Below are 16,106 nucleotides of genomic sequence, written 5' to 3' on the forward strand. Positions count from 1 at the left end.
CCATCTAACTCGTGAAAGTTTGATATATAAGTTTTTATGAAATTTTAGTTATTAATGTAACATATTTTTTAATAATTAAAAAAAAACGGTTCGACATAATTTTTTTTTTTTTTTTCCAACTACCATTCATTTTTGTCATAAGAAAATATTTAATAGTTGTATTTGACTTTGTAAAAAAAAATAAAATAGCAGCTAATGACTGTTGAATGCATGAAAAGTTGTTACTATTCCAGTTCCCTAACGTAAAATTACCTTATATTTAAAAAGGATTATTAAATGCTATTAATGAACTTCAAAAACAAAAAGAATATTGATTAAATTAAAAATAAATACCAAAAACACATTTGCAAGGGACCAATTTATTTATAAAAAGGAAAAGAAAACAGGAAAGAGAGAAGAAAAGGGTAATGGATGCAGGCAAAGCTGCAGCGGCTGCGGTTGCGGCTGTAAAGTGATCATCAATCACCTTTCCCCAAATGACACACCATTCGTTGCTCTCAGAGGTCGGAGCCACATATTATCCAGGTTCAGTTCAGCTCAGTTGTGGGTTCCAATGGAGACTCGATGATTCTCCCTGATTTCCATTGATACCCTTTACACAAACACACCAATGGGGGACAGTTCCAGTTACAAAGATTACGTTGCCGGTTTGATTGCCGGCGTTGCCACTGTCATTACCGGCCATCCTTTTGACACCGTTAAGGTAAGCTGGATTGTCTGCTCGAACTGCAATTCCTTCGACCTTCCCTATGGATTGAACTGGAATTCTTCTTCTTTGGCTTGGTATTTGTTTTTGGGGGGTTTGACATAGATAGGTGTAAATGAAATGGATAGCAAAGGCAATCGAATTTACATTTTGGAATTTGACCTGATGCTATGTCTCATTTAATGATTTTTCTTCTTTGTTTTCACCTGTGGCGTTTAGGGTTGAACTTATCTGAAATGTGGAGTAGATGCAGATCAACGATTCTTCTTGTACATTACTAAAATTAAGAACGCCTACTAATCATTCTGATTGTTTGCGTCAAGTTGCCTTTTCCATTACTGTTTTCTGGAGCAACAATTACCATGTAACCATGCTGCCTTGTCTGGACTAGCACATTCAAACTAGTTGATTGTTTGTGCAAATGGGGTTGCTATACTGTTACCAAACGGCTTCCTGCAATTTAAGCTAGTTCTGCGAGTAAATAGTTAGTGGCTGGTGGAATTATTTCTCATATGCATATCTGTTTACTTGACAGGTAAAGCTTCAAAAACATAATACCGAGTCGCGGGGGATTACTTATCGAGGTGGTCTGCATTGCACTACTAGGATACTGAAGACTGATGGTGTAAGGTTTCTGAACTCTTCCGAAACAAATATATGAAGCAGTTGAATATGTCATATTAGATAGGTTAATTGGATGCAGATTTGAATTGAATGTTTATAGTCTTCATCATTCAATGACGTATACCTGGTTATGTTGGAAAAGTGGTGTCTTATTTGCTGCTTGTTGTAATGTTGTTTGATTCCTCATTTGTGGGAAGCATTGCTTTAAGTGTGCAAGTTGCTCAATATTGCTCTTACTACCCTTTTTCTGCATAAATCGTTATGTCTCAGCGTCAATGCTCTACTGAAAATCTCTGATTTGCAACCTTTTTCACATTCTGTCCTATGCTTGATGATCATATTTTGTAGAATTGAGAAATAAACGATTTTGACAGGTGAGAGGACTTTACCGAGGGGCAACATCATCTTTCATTGGAGTATCGTTTGAGAGTTCCCTTCTTTTTGGAATTTATTCCCGGACTAAACAGTCATTGCAGGTCTGTACTAAAGAAATTGACTCTTTCATCTTGCTTAAGGATTTTTGGTCCATTTGCTGGCTTCCTCAATTATGAGATCCCACATCGATTGGAGAGGGGAACGAAGCATTTCTTATAAGGGTGTGGAAACCTCTCCCTAACAAATGCGTTTCAAAACCGTGAGGCTGATGGTGATACATAACGGGCCAAAGCGGACAATATCTGCTATCGGTGGGTTTGGGCTGTTACAAATGATATCAGAGTCAAACACCAGGCGGTGTGCCAGCGAGGATGCTGGGCTCCCAAAGGGGGTGGATTGTGAGATCTCACATCGGTTGGAGAGGAAACAAAGCATTGCTTATAAGGGTGTGGAAACCTCTCCCTGACAGACACGTTTTAAAATCGTGAGGTTGACAGCGATACGTAACGGGCCAAAAACGGACAATAATTACTAGCTGTGGGCTTGGGCTGTTACATAAATATTGCAAAAACCTCTTTACTTTATGCTCGGTAGTCTTACAATTTTTTGGCCCATGAGCACTGTGTGCATTATCGTGATATGTCCTTACTGGTCTCTCTTTCTCTGATTGTGAAGGGAGACCACCAAAATGGTAGGCCACGGCCACAAGTAGTAATTCCTTCTGCAGCTTATGGTGGAGCTATTATCAGCTTTATACTATGTCCTTCTGAGTTAGTGAAGGTAGGTACATCATGATGTACGAGTTTCTTGCTTTCTTTGGTTTGTTCACATGTCAGGCTCATGACTCTTAAGATTTTTCAGTGTAGGATGCAAGTTCAAGGCACTGATTCTCTTGTTCCAGTGTCCAGTAGATATAGCGGTCCACTCGATTGTGCCCTTAAAACTATAAAAACAGAAGGGGTAAGACAATCCTTGACTTGTTGGGTATCTCCCATTTGTGATCTGGTTTTCAAATGACACTCTGTTTTACAGGCTACTGGTATTTTCCGCGGAGGGTTTACAACATTTTTAAGGGAATCAATAGGAAATGCTGTATTTTTCAGCGTTTACGAGAACGTTCGGTATTACTTGCGTACTCCTTCGAATGTCCATGGCAACTTAATGGACATGGGAATTGGAATTTTGACTGGTGGCCTTGGTGGTGTGGCTGTAAGCTTCTGAGTAAATTCCTTGTTATTCTTTAGAAAGACTTATTAATCTGATTGTTGTGAAGTTGACTAATGTTTCCAAATTCAACCAGTTCTGGCTAGCTGTTTTGCCCCTGGATGTTGCCAAAACCATAATCCAGACTTCTCCAGATAAAAACGCCACTAGAAATCCATTTCTAGTCCTGCGCTCGGTAAGACGTTCTCGACATTGCTTCATTCAAGTTCTCATCTCTGGCTCAAAATTACACAACATGCTGAAACAAATCATCATTGTTCTAGATATACCAAAACGCTGGAATTAGAGGATGCTATACAGGATTAGGTCCAACCATACTTCGCGCATTTCCTGCCAATGCAGCAGCAATCGTCTGCTGGGAGCTAGCAATGAAAGTTCTCGGTATCGCCCGAGATTAACTCAACTGTTTCCTCGCCTCTTCAAATTTCATGTTGTTTCTTTAGAGTATGTTTTGATGTTCCTGCTATTGAATGTAGACATTCGTTCCTTATTGTTTCGTTGAATTAGATTGAAAGTAAATCAAAAGCTGATATGCTCCATACATAATCTTACTTCACATTGCAAAGGGATTAATACAAAAGATGAACTAATTGGTCTGTAGAACAGAGCAAAAGCAAAAGGCTGGATGGATTGACAGAAGAGAGAGAGCAAGCAAATCTGGTAACAATGGAAGCACTGACCAACAAAATTAAAAACAAAATGCCCCTTCTTTCATCATTCTGCATATTGCTAGGTTGAGGTTCCGCCATGGACATCCGATGAGCTCTTCCGCCGCCGCTGGTTGTGTCCGGCCAACCGCTTCCGGCAACTCCTTTTTGTTTCATCGAACTCTTGAAGACCATGAAATCTCCAGGAACCCAAATGATGGATATTTAGTTTCTCAATAATGATCACGACTACTACATATAAACAATCAGCTTCATGGTGTTTCGTTCATAAATATGCATGAATATGTAACACTAAAAAAACTATTTAAACCCTAAAAGAACATATCGATCAACAATTAAGACATCTATCTTCAGGACATGTCTTATTCTCGAGATATATAGACTAAAATGGATTTAAAACACTACCATATCAAAAACCAAGAAATTAAGCAATTTTAATAATGCAAACTATATTATTATTATTATTATTATTATTATTGTTGTTGTTGTTATTTTTTATTTTAGTCTCATAATTAATATATCAAAGTTTGTTTTAGGTTAAAATTTTATATTTAAAGTTAGAATTCAAAACTTTTCTCTCGATATTGTATCCTGAAATTATCAAATTTAAAACTATATATTAAAATTTTGTTCCTCATAAAATATATTTCTCTACCATAGTAAAGATTATAATAAAATTTTGTGAAAACTATCTATTTACATTAATCATCTCGAATAAATGTTACTATCTTTATCTTAAATTTAAATAAGAATACCAAAATTTACCTTCTATTCACTTTTGAAGAATTGTTATACAAAAAATTACAAACATTAGAGCTAAATTTAGCTAAAACTGTAAATTTTGAAAATTTTATTGAACTGTACAATTTTGTGCTTATATGAGTGAAAAAATAAATAAATAAAAATTTCAACATTTAATTAAATTTAGGGTTCCATTTTAAAATAAAATTAAAAGCTTATACAAAATTTTTTTTGAAAAACCTTGCCAAATTTAGGGGGTCAAGACTGATTTATTTATTTATTTTCAAAAACTTGAGTAAGTAGAAAAATAAAAAAAAAAAAATCAAATAAAAAGCCATTTTACATTATTATAATTACAATTTTCTCCATTTATTTCATAGTTGATGGTCTTGGGATGAATAAACAGTAATTTATTTTTGGATCAACCAAACTCCAAAGAGATGAAAGAAAATTACACTGAAAAACAGTTAAATTTTGGAGTTAATTAATTGAAGAACAGTTAAAACATATACTAATTTTCTCACTAACTATATGCTGAATTATTACCTAATCTTTACGTTACCTTTAAAATAGGTTAAACCACATAATTAAAAAACAGATCTAAGATTAGGGTTTTTGTCCCAAAATACCTGCTGCATTGTTGGCAGAACCGTTGGTGGATTCCGGCCACCATAACCGCCAGAGCCTTGGCATGAAACTCACAGACCTTATGGCGGCAGTGGTAGCGCTTCGAACTAGACAGATCGGCATTGCAATTATCCGCCTGGCACGACGGCGCCGCCGTAGCCGCTCCACCGTACCCAGATCCTGATTTTTTATTAGAACCACCACCAGAACTCAGAGTCTTCTTCTTCTTATTGAAATCCCCACCAAACCCTAATTCTCCATCAACAACCTCCACCTCCTCTTCCTCCTCCTCTTCTTCCTCCATGTCGTAGTAGTTCAGCCTCCTTTTTCCGTCGGCTTTTCCGGTGGCCATTTCAGAAGACCCAAAACAGACTAATGAAGAGGAAGAGAAAAGGAAAGGAAGAAGAATCAAGAAATTGGTTGCTTCAGAGGAAAGAAAAGAAGAGAAGGACAATAAGAGTAGTAATAGTACACTACTAGAGCTGAGGTCTGAGGACCACAAACTCCATTTTTTGGCCTTAAAACAAAAAAACAACAAATGGGTTTGGGGAAAAAAATGATCTTTTTTTCATTTTATTTCTTTCATAACACTAAAAAAACCAACCATTTTTGCTCCAATAATGTTGCTTCCACATACCTTCAGAACCCAAGTTGTAGTAAACAATTACTTTAAATATATATTAGTCTTCTCTCTTTGGAAAAATTGTCTGCTCCTGTTTAGAGGGGTTAGATCTTTTGGGTTTTGTCCATCGTTCCACTTTGAAAAGTGTCTAATAAGCCTCGAACTTTCTAAGTAGATGTGTATGAATTGGGGCATCCCATCTATATCTATAACTTTAATTCAAGCGGGTCTCTATAGAGAATGCTTCTTTCTGTTCAGTTTCTGCGGTGTAAAGTATGAATTGTACCTATTATTAACTTTATTGTGTCCCTATTGGACTAAAAAACAAATAAAACCCTCAATTCTGCCTTTTTTACTTTTAGCCTCACTCTTTATAACAAATATTTTAAGATATCGACATTTTTTACTTTATAGTTGGAAGGTTATAACAGCTTAGCTATGTTAATATTGGTATTTTTAGTAATAAGTCTATGGTTGATTTGAGGTTAAATTTAAAAGTTTTAATTAAAATAAGATTAATATAAATAAATAATAAAAAGATGTCATTGGAACCCTAAAACAACAATAATGAGAAAAAGAGAGCTAAATTGGTCCCAATTGTACCGGCTAGAGGGATAGCTCACTGTGCAATACGTTAGAGCTTTGTGCTATGTGGGTCCAATTCATTTCAAGTTCATTTCAGTGTACTTATTTGTTAATTCCACTTTAATCTCAAATTGCTATTCTTCTTTGCACATAAAAGATCAAAATATTTGTGTTTATGAAACCAATTGTTTAAGTTTACCGCTAACTAGTATTATCTGCTTTAACCAATAATGTATCGTTGTTGTTGAATGAATGTCTAGTCAGCTAATGAGTTTATAATCAATGAATAATCTCTCTATTTGTACGATGCGTATTAGAGAAGCCTAAAGTAAAGTCATGAGAGTTTATGTTCAAAGTGGAGAATATCATATCACTGTGGAGAGTCGTGCTCATCTAACAGTTGTCAGCCTTACAACTTTAAAACGCGTCCACCAAGGAAAAGTTTATGCATTATTGTAAGAATTGCTTCGTTCATGCCGACTCACTAGGAAAGAAAAACTCAATGACGATGTCATAGGCTCCACACACTCACCCTAATCTAAAAGAAAGAACAATAATTGAGGGTTGGTTTTGAATTTGTATTTTGTTTCAAACAAGAAACATTTCCTATAGTTTTCTTAAATTGGAAAAATAACACACCGCTTCAAATTGGCTTTTTGTAACATTTTATTAAGCATCAAAAGTTTTTAATTTCCATCAGATTTATTTTCTCGTTCAGTAATAATTATTATTTTATTTTTTTTCCACTTTAAGTCAGCCGTTCAATCATGTTGACTTGACACGTCTAAAAGGAAAACTACACAGCTCACCTCAACTAAATGCATATCTTTTTGTATAATGTTTTCCTAATTAAGCCATGAAATTGTCACAAAATCATGCTTTAAATACCTATTTAGTTTCTTAATATGTTAGAAATGTTAAATAAGTCTATGATAAATTGTAATTTCTTTTGAAAATATTAATCTCTATTAAATGTAAATTTTAATTTTGTGTTTAATGAGTTTATGATAAATTATAATTATCAATAATTATGTTTAGTATAAATATAAAATAGTAATTTGCCACCACAATCTTATTAATTTGTAATATTTTCTGAATAAAAGCTATAGATTATCCTTGTCCACGTATTAATTACAAAGCAACAAACTATCTATTTTCACCAACAAAATAATAATAAATAATAAATATAAAAGGACACAAAACAAGAAGATATTATTGTACGTTGTATTTTATAAAACATAAAAATATGGAGGCATGTTTCCATTTTTGTCCCTGTGAATATCCGCAACTTTGACAACATTAAATTTAATAATTATTATTTAATATTTATAAAAAGACAATAGCAAGAATATATCTCTAACAAAATATATATATATCTTATGCTGTGTACTAGCAGTAGTAAGCCTCCATTTGGGCTTCGGCTCGGCAATAGAGGCCCAGCTAGTGGGCCCATTGTATTTGCGCTTAATGTGAAACTCGTGAAATGGATTCCACCAGGCCCATTGAGTCCGAATTCAGCATACAGCCGATAGCCCAACAAGGCCCATAAGAAGGCCCTTCCCTTCCCGACAGAACCAGTTGTCGGGAAAGTGTCGGTGAAATGAAATGCACCAAATTGCAATTATTTTAAGGCAGAAATAATGATGGAAACATTGGCGGTTGCGCGTCCGCCGTACACCAATCCCAGCCGACCGGCTTAATTCACAAAGCACGGTCCCATAAAATTAGGGCTTCTTTTAGTTCCATAAATTTAGGGCTAAAGTGGGCATGATTAGTGGCTTTTTGAGTGAGTAATTGAAGCTTACTTATAATTATTATTCGTAGTTGACCCTATATTTTTACCATTATTATTTACTTTTATAATTAAAACTCAAAAAGACAAATTCTATATCGAAATTTATTTATATTTTTAAATAATTATTAAATACAAATTTATATTTTGGAATAAAATTTCATCGCATTTTATATATTTTTTTAATCATCATTAGACTTTAGGCGTCATTTATTGTAGATAAATTATGATAAATTATTAAGAATGATGAACTAATCCATAGATAATTGCTATTATTATGTTAACTGCACACTTTTGAAAGGAGATCTTAAAAGGACCATTAAAATCAATCTCATTTCAATTTGGTCCAATAATTTTAAATTTAATTTTAATTTAGTTTTAGTGGTTTTAAATTTTTTAATTTGATTCAATCAAATATAAAAAATATTAAACAAAAATTGACCGTATATCATAAATTTAACATTTTTAGGTAAAAGCTATCCCGCGATAAAAAAAATGTTATTAAGATAAATTATAATAAAGCATGTTTAAGATTAAAATCAAACTTATGATGATAATTTAAGAAATAATTATAAAATACAAGATTCAATCAAATAACTCCAAACAACTTGATGAGTATCACTTCTGATTAAGAACATTATGGTTTTTTTTTTATTTTTAAAAATTGAAATTATTATTATAACTTTTATCTTTGGTGATCGCTGTTATACAATAAAAAATAAGTTTCTGGGGTTTGATGGGAAGGGGATGAGCACCAAAATTAGGTAGGAAAAATATTAAATAAATTGATTAAACAAAAGGTAAAGAAAAATAATAATAATTAATTACACACTGAATGGACGACAACAAGGTTACAAAGGCAAAGAATTTTAATTTAACGTAAGCAGATAATTGTAAGATCCATATAATGATGACATATTCATATTTTATAATCTAACACCTAATCTTCCTCACACTTATATATATATTTAAATAATTAATATAATAGTTTATATTTTTAGGTACAATAATGCCCAATTCATATTCTTTATAAGATTTAGATCTACACATGATTTTGAGTTTCAATTTTTTTCTTTTTTCTGAATTTTTATTTTTCTATTATATAATTAACAGTTAAAAGAGTTTTCCTTTTTTTTTTTTTAAATAAAAACAAAAAAGAAAAATTAGTAAAATAGGTAAAAGTGTTAGAAAAATAGTAATTGTTTAAAATAAAGGCCATCAATGGGCACTACTTCTTTGGAATTTTCCAATTCCCCAAGTTTGACCATCTCATGGGAACTCCCTCCACTAATTAATATTAATATAAAACTTGTTCATCTAATCTGCAAAGATCGATCCAGAAGGAAGAGAGAGGTGTGAGAGATTTCTCTTTATTAACTAACGAGTTAGTATGAAGTTGAATATTTTAAGGAGAATTTGAAATTCTTCTCCCTCTTCCCCTACTCATAGCATAATGTTATTGTCAAAAAGAATAAAAATGAGAGGAGACAAAAGGATTGAATAAGAAGAACATTTTGGGTGTCATTAAGAAGTGGGTGTGAGGCACATCATTGAAAAGGGGTTATGATTGACACCCAAATACCAATATAATTAATTAGAGGGAGATTTTTTTGAATTATTTTCAAGATTTCAAGGGCTTTTTTTCATAAAATAATTTCACAATTAAATTGTATTGTGGACAAAGGGAAGTGTAATATGAAAGTGGATGTCCAAATAAGCACCCAACCAAAATGGGTATGGAGATCTTTGTCTGAACCCAATGTATGTGAATGCGTTCTTGTTCTTGAGTTGATGGAGAGGTCCCCTCTTTCCTCTTTTTTCGAAATTATTATAAAAACGTGACCTTGAATTCTTATTGTAACGGCTTAAATTCACCACAAATGCATGTGAATTGAAGCATTGAAGCCTCTCTCTTGATCGGTAAAGCTGAACAATGAGAAGTTGGGGCAGCAACCATATTATAATCCATCTTAAACCCTAATTCCATGAACAATAATAATAAAAAAATAATTAAAAAAAAAAAAAAAAGTGGAGAGAAAGAAGTGGTGAGGGAATAATGATGGAATGTTAGGGGAAGCGAGAAAATCCCTTGGTTTACTACAAAATCCATTTGTTCTTCACCCTATATCTTGGCCTTGTAAGAGGGTGAGGGTGAGGGTGAGGGTGAGCTGCCCACCACATGGCCTTCAAAGCCCCCCTTATGCCCTTCTCTTAAAGCCACTCCCTTGAGAATAAAGTGATGTTTTCTTTTTTAAAATTTTTAAAGACACCCCCACATGTTACTTTGTTTTGTCCCCTTGCTCTTGGAATTATCACCAAATTCATGCCTAAAAGGAATACTTCCCTCTTCAAACCTGTCCTACACTACAATTTTCAAAGAAAAAAAAAATGCAAATTTCCCTTCCCCTATTCAAAACCCATAGGGGTTTTAATTAGATGCCCACAAAAGTCATCTAAATTATAACCCTCAATAATGCATTTACCATTTAATGCTCACCTTTCTCTCTCACTAACCCTCTTCTTCCTATCAACTTTCCCCTTTCCGGGCTATATTATTTAACCTTTTACTTTAATGCATCCCTCATCTAATTATCTCTTAATTTAGACTTAATTCTCGCTTAATCCAAATATTATAGATTCTGTGGAAAGCTGTTTCTGAGAACAACCGGACAGTGAAACAAAGCTTTGAAAGCGTTGGAGGGTTAAAGTGGAAGTGGTGAAAGTGGTGGGAATGTGGGTTAGATGCTTTGCATTGGGCATTGAGCACTCTAGGGATTCCCTTCTCTATACTTCTTACTCCAACACAAACTTAAACACGATTCATTATCTGCTATGTTGGAAAAAGGACAGTGAAAGAGATAAGAATAGATAAAATAGATGAATTAAACACGATTCATTATCTACTAACCATCTCCTAAAATCTTGATAGTTTGAATATTTGAATTATATCTTTTTGAATACTTTGAATCATGTTAGGTGATATGTTATTTTATTGTTCTTAAATTGTTCTTGTTATTGTCCTAGAAATTTTCGAAATGCATGCCATTCTTTTCTTGAACCTCTCAAGATTCATCTCTGTAATATTCTTCAAACTTTATTTCTCCCCTTTTTTTTTTATTGGATTTCTGAATGTTTCTCAACATTCTTTAGCTGTTTTTTTCAGACATAAAGAAATAAAGAAAGAGAGAGATTCAAATATTTAGATCCACACACCACGTGAAATTCTCATTAAATTATACATATAATCATCAATGACTTCAAATTAATTGTTTGGTCATAATATTTTCAACCCCATCTTAGAGAGAGAGAGAGAAAGAGGCAGAGAGAGAGGCGGAGAGAGAGAGCGAGAGAGAGAGAGAGGGTTTGAAATAAAATCCTCCCTCATCACCTACTCTTTGTCTGTTTACACTTTGTTTCCAAACAAAATTGGTGTAAGAGAAAGGAGAGATCCAAAAAGAAATGCTGGGAAACTGTGACAAAATGGTTCTCATCTCTTCATCAGCTAACCAATGGCCACAAGTAAGTAAATTCTCTCTTTTTTTGTCTCTCTCTCTCTCTCTCTCAAATTATTACAACCAAAAATTGACCATACCCTTAATTTTTTTGTTGCTTTCCCTTTGGATTGGAATAATATGTGTATGCTGTTCCTCTTTCTTTTCACATAGATGAAGAATCATCCAACAAGTTTAGATCATGATCATCATCATCATCAAAAGGGTTTGAATAATCTCATGCCCTCTTCTTCCTCTGGATTAGTAATGGACAAACAACATGATCAGAAAACTCAACTCAAACAACACCAACAAGACCCTCTCCGATGCCCTCGTTGTGATTCTTCAAACACCAAATTTTGTTACTACAACAACTACAGCTTGTCTCAGCCTCGCCACTTTTGCAAGGCTTGTAAGCGCTACTGGACCCGCGGTGGCACCTTGAGGAATGTCCCTGTCGGTGGCGGCTGCCGGAAAAACAAGCGCCTCAAAAGACCTTCTTCTTCTACTACTACTACGACAACGACGACTACTACTACTACTGCCGCCGTCACCTCCCCGGCCCCGGATTCCACTTCCTCCTCTTCAACTTCTTGTCCCAATATGTTTTATGCCTCCACCTCCGATCTCAACGTTCCATTTTCCGGGTATGATTTAAATCCTCTTGGGTTAGGGTTTTGTTCTCCTAATATTGATCACAGGGACTTTAATCTTAATGGGTTCAGTTCGCTCCTTTCGGGCTATTCTACCTTATTTGCTCATAACCCATCTTCTTCAACCTCCATTTCTTCATTGCTTGCTTCCAAGTTCACCAATGGTGTTGGGTTCAAATCCACTGATCCGAATCTATTTGGTAATAACCTAGCTTCTCCAGCGTTTGGTCACCATCATCAACAGGAAGTTGATCATGTGATGGGATCCAACGGTGGAGATCAATTAGGGCTGAATGTGAAAGATGTGAAATTGGAAGATGGGATGAAGAGGCTAAATTGGGATGATCAGCAGAATCAAGCGGATGAAATTGCTACCCAATCTAATGATCATAATCCACTCTACGGTAATTGGAGCTCTCAAACCTGGCACGATCCCGAAAATCTTGCTTCATCTATCACTTCTTCTCTCATCTAGGGGGGAAATGAATTTTAATTTAAACCCCACCTTCATCTCTTCACTAGATCTTACAATTTCTTCATTTTTTTTTTTTTCTCTACTTGTTGTGAACTTTAATGGGTCTGGTTTGGTTGTGAAGAACAAAATAAAGTAGCAAACTTGGGGATCGGAGTGTTCATGTCAGCAGCAAGAAGGATGATCCAAATTGAAAAATTTTCACTTTTTCCACGAAAAGTTAGAGAATTTTTCATTTTTCATTCCCATTTTCCATTACCCATATGGATTTTGCGCTGAGAGGAACCTCGGATCCCTGACTTTCAATATCATCATCTCCCATGCAAGAGATCAGTGGAAGGAAGGCTAGAACTTGTCTTTTTTTTTTTTTTTTTTTTTTTTTTTTTAAATTTCAGTAAGTTGGGTTTTATTTGGTTGCGTTGTAAATATAGGGGAGAAAAGAAAAGGAGTTGATTTACAGTATTTGAGGTAGGGTTTAGTGGGGGCTGGTATATGTTATGTTCCACTTGAGGTTAAAGTTTTGTTTATTTGGTGGGGGCTGGGTATAATGGTGTGGTGGTATAGAGACGGGGGGGAGATTTGGGTCTTTCAAAACATTTGTATTAATCTCACTTTAAATTCACCTCATCATATGCTTTCATCTCAAATTCAACTAATTCCCAATTCTACTATTATTCTTATTCTTAGATTTAAAATAATAATAATTATTTTTATTAAGTTTCCTAATTAATTGATACAAAAGATTATTAATGTCTGGATTAAAAATTAGTTTCAAAGAATATATATATATATATTTTTTTTGTTTGAAAAGATGGAAGAGATTGATTTTGCCTATTCTTTTACATTGTTTCTTTAGGTATTTAGAAAGTATATATTGTTTATTTTTTAAAAAAAGTGACTAAATTTTTTAAAAAAATAAAATAAAATAAAAACTAGAAATAATCAAAAGGTCATTGAAGTTCCTTTGTATTCCCTTTTAAATTAAATAAATAAACAAAATAAACTCCCCTTTCGTTGGGAGACTACTTACTGCCAATGGGCTTTTCTCAACTGAATCACTCTGTACTTGGCCCAAAAACAGGCCTGCCGAATCATATATAGATATATATATATATATAAGTTTAAGATATTTAGTGTTGCTGGTTGATTCTCACTGAGTCACTCGTGATCCCAGTGAACTCTTGCCATCTAGGGTGCAGCAACCCGCCACCTTGCATAGTAACATGACACTTGTATCTCTCTCACAGCTCTAATTTCACATCATCGTCACCCTAAGTTAAGGCAAATGTAATCAGTACCTTGAACGATTGACTCCCTTACTCGAAAGTTGTGTCCAATAGGCCATCAACACGTGTAAATTATCTCTATCTAATCAGCAAAACGAGCAAGGCAGGCAAGCAAGCAAGCATGCATGAAGGGTCTCTGTCTTGTAAACATAATGGGATTTGGAAGCCAAACAAAGAGTTGTTCCACAAGCAAGGCCAAACTTAACCGTTCTCCTTTTCACATCTGTGCTATAGAATGTGATGTCTTAATCAACTCTCACCCACTTTTATGTACGAGTGAGTATCAAATCCAAAAATGAAACCCTTTCATATTCATTCAAATTTGTTGCAAAACTCCAAATATGGTAATCCCAATCAATAATTTGCAGAAGCTATGCGCCACTCGTCAAAGTGGTGACAAGAAACAACAAATTTAGAATTGATTTCTTGTCATTTTGAATGGACAAAACTCGGAATTATTAAGCACAATGAAGATTGTTTTGAAAGGGATGTGCAACGAGGTGGCAGACCCAACAATATTCTGGCTTACTCAGAAACCACCATGCCCACCACTTTATTTCAATTGACGAAGCAGTTAGATTTTTTTCGATAAGATTCTGTCGCCCAAAAACTTGATAGATTAATTATAATATACAAGTTGATTAAAATTCAACGTTTGGGAATGTATCAACGGAGATTGTCATGATATCAATTAAGATATGAGCGTGGTATCAGATGCTGTAAGCTACTTTGTTCCATATTAATTTATTCAATCAAATTATCATTAATTCTCTCAATTTTTCTGGGTGAGTTTGGCTTGGTGCCTTCTTATTTAAAATTCAAACGAAAAGTAAACACGTGCATGCATGCAACGAGCTAGCCTCATCAGCTAAAGAGACAAAATAATGAAAACAATTATCGCTGAACTATATGTTTATTTAACCTATAGATATCAATTTTGAATAAAACAATTACTAATTTATTTATATGTATTAGATATAAGTGTTAGAAGATTAGGTTATATTTTTTAAGTTTGAATTTTTGAAATTGATGTCTAACATTTAGGACCATTAAATTTGAATTTTTCAAAAAGAATATTTTTCTTAAAATGTAAATATATAAAATCAATGAAAAAAATTTGGAAGATGTGAAATCTCTTCGGTAATCTTAACCCGATCCCATAAAAAATAAACAGAAAGTAAAATAAGAGATCGAGATATCTGTAACTATATGTGTCGAGGATTGTTGGGCCCACAAAATTGATTTAGGGAATGATCTTTAGTTGATAAGGAATAGATCTACATTGGTACGAGGGTTTTTCGAAAAGTTCAAACCAAAGTCATCCGAGCTTAAGCTCATGGAGACAATTCTAATGGATATTAAATGCGAGGTCAAAATAACATGTTTTTTTTTTAAGCAGTCTAACATGAAATCAAAGGGGGCGGGCATAGGGAGGCAGATGATCATGATCATGATGATTTTGGACCAAATTACAGCATTCATTTTCAGTTTCTAGGCTTAAATTTTCGTAATTACCTGCAGAGCAAGAATTGATGGAGTTGTTGATGGTAGTCCACATCGTATTATGATCACCATGACCAAAGCTCTGAGATAATCCAAATGCATAAGCCCCCACATCCACATCCACAGCCACAGCCACAGACGGTTCATTGAGAGTAGAGTGATACCCAGCACCGGAATAGGAAAGAGGTCCACCAGCATGTAGGGCAAGAGACGGCGGCGCATTGAGAGTGTCCGGAGAAGGGGAAGAAAAGGGTATTGTTTTGGGGCGCTTTGGTTTTCTAGAGCCACCGCCAATGGGGACGTTACGGAGAGTGCCACCATGAGTCCAGTACCTTCGACAAGACTTGCAAAAGTAACGCGGCTGTGAAAGGCTGTAGTTATTGTAGTGACAAAACTTGGTGTTGGAAGAGTCGCAGCGAGGGCAGTTTGGTTGGATCAGTGTGGATTTGGTTTCTTCATTGGACGCAGCTGCAGCCCCTTGCATTATTTTCTGGCTTTACCTCACAAAACGAGTATGTGGGTATATATTTGGTAAGCTATTTGGTTGTGTGGATGTGAAGGGAAGGTATTGACTTTGGGAGTTCGGGGCGCATGCCAAGGGAAAGCGTTTTTGGTGGATTAGGAGCCTCGACGTGCCCTCGACAATATTTAGATCGTTCACACTCATAAAATTGGAATTTCAATTTGATTTTGATGATAGGATTGGTTTAAAAAGTTTGTGAGAACAATATCTACTA

General features: G+C 34.6%; 4 protein-coding genes across 4 annotated transcripts; 2 read left to right on the plus strand and 2 right to left on the minus strand.

Annotated features, from left to right (window-relative positions):
• Window positions 1-377: 377 nt before the first annotated feature.
• Window positions 378-3,468, plus strand: LOC111495784 (mitochondrial arginine transporter BAC1). Its single transcript, XM_023145967.1, has 8 exons — window positions 378-703; window positions 1,242-1,331; window positions 1,705-1,806; window positions 2,381-2,485; window positions 2,567-2,665; window positions 2,738-2,914; window positions 3,006-3,104; window positions 3,193-3,468. Exons 1-8 carry the CDS (start codon window positions 611-613, stop codon window positions 3,325-3,327), a joined length of 900 nt encoding a protein of 299 aa, XP_023001735.1. The 5' UTR covers window positions 378-610; the 3' UTR covers window positions 3,328-3,468.
• On the minus strand, window positions 3,460-5,471 carry LOC111495800 (squamosa promoter-binding-like protein 3). Its single transcript, XM_023145989.1, has 2 exons — window positions 4,968-5,471; window positions 3,460-3,776 (listed from the first exon to the last, which is right to left on the minus strand). Exons 1-2 carry the CDS (start codon window positions 5,315-5,317, stop codon window positions 3,659-3,661), a joined length of 468 nt encoding a protein of 155 aa, XP_023001757.1. The 5' UTR covers window positions 5,318-5,471; the 3' UTR covers window positions 3,460-3,658.
• Window positions 5,472-11,213: 5,742 nt separating this feature from the next.
• On the plus strand, window positions 11,214-13,216 carry LOC111495781 (dof zinc finger protein DOF1.4-like). Its single transcript, XM_023145964.1, has 2 exons — window positions 11,214-11,483; window positions 11,630-13,216. Exons 1-2 carry the CDS (start codon window positions 11,424-11,426, stop codon window positions 12,581-12,583), a joined length of 1,014 nt encoding a protein of 337 aa, XP_023001732.1. The 5' UTR covers window positions 11,214-11,423; the 3' UTR covers window positions 12,584-13,216.
• A 512-nt stretch (window positions 13,217-13,728) lies between these two features.
• Window positions 13,729-16,014, minus strand: LOC111495797 (dof zinc finger protein DOF5.3-like). Its single transcript, XM_023145986.1, has 2 exons — window positions 15,382-16,014; window positions 13,729-13,851 (listed from the first exon to the last, which is right to left on the minus strand). The coding sequence occupies exons 1-2, from the start codon at window positions 15,851-15,853 to the stop codon at window positions 13,847-13,849; spliced, it is 477 nt and encodes a 158-aa protein (XP_023001754.1). The 5' UTR covers window positions 15,854-16,014; the 3' UTR covers window positions 13,729-13,846.
• Window positions 16,015-16,106: the final 92 nt, after the last annotated feature.

The sequence above is a fragment of the Cucurbita maxima genome, unplaced genomic scaffold, assembly GCF_002738345.1.
Source record: "Cucurbita maxima cultivar Rimu unplaced genomic scaffold, Cmax_1.0 Cma_Scf00021, whole genome shotgun sequence".
NCBI classification, from domain to species: Eukaryota; Viridiplantae; Streptophyta; class Magnoliopsida; order Cucurbitales; family Cucurbitaceae; genus Cucurbita; species Cucurbita maxima.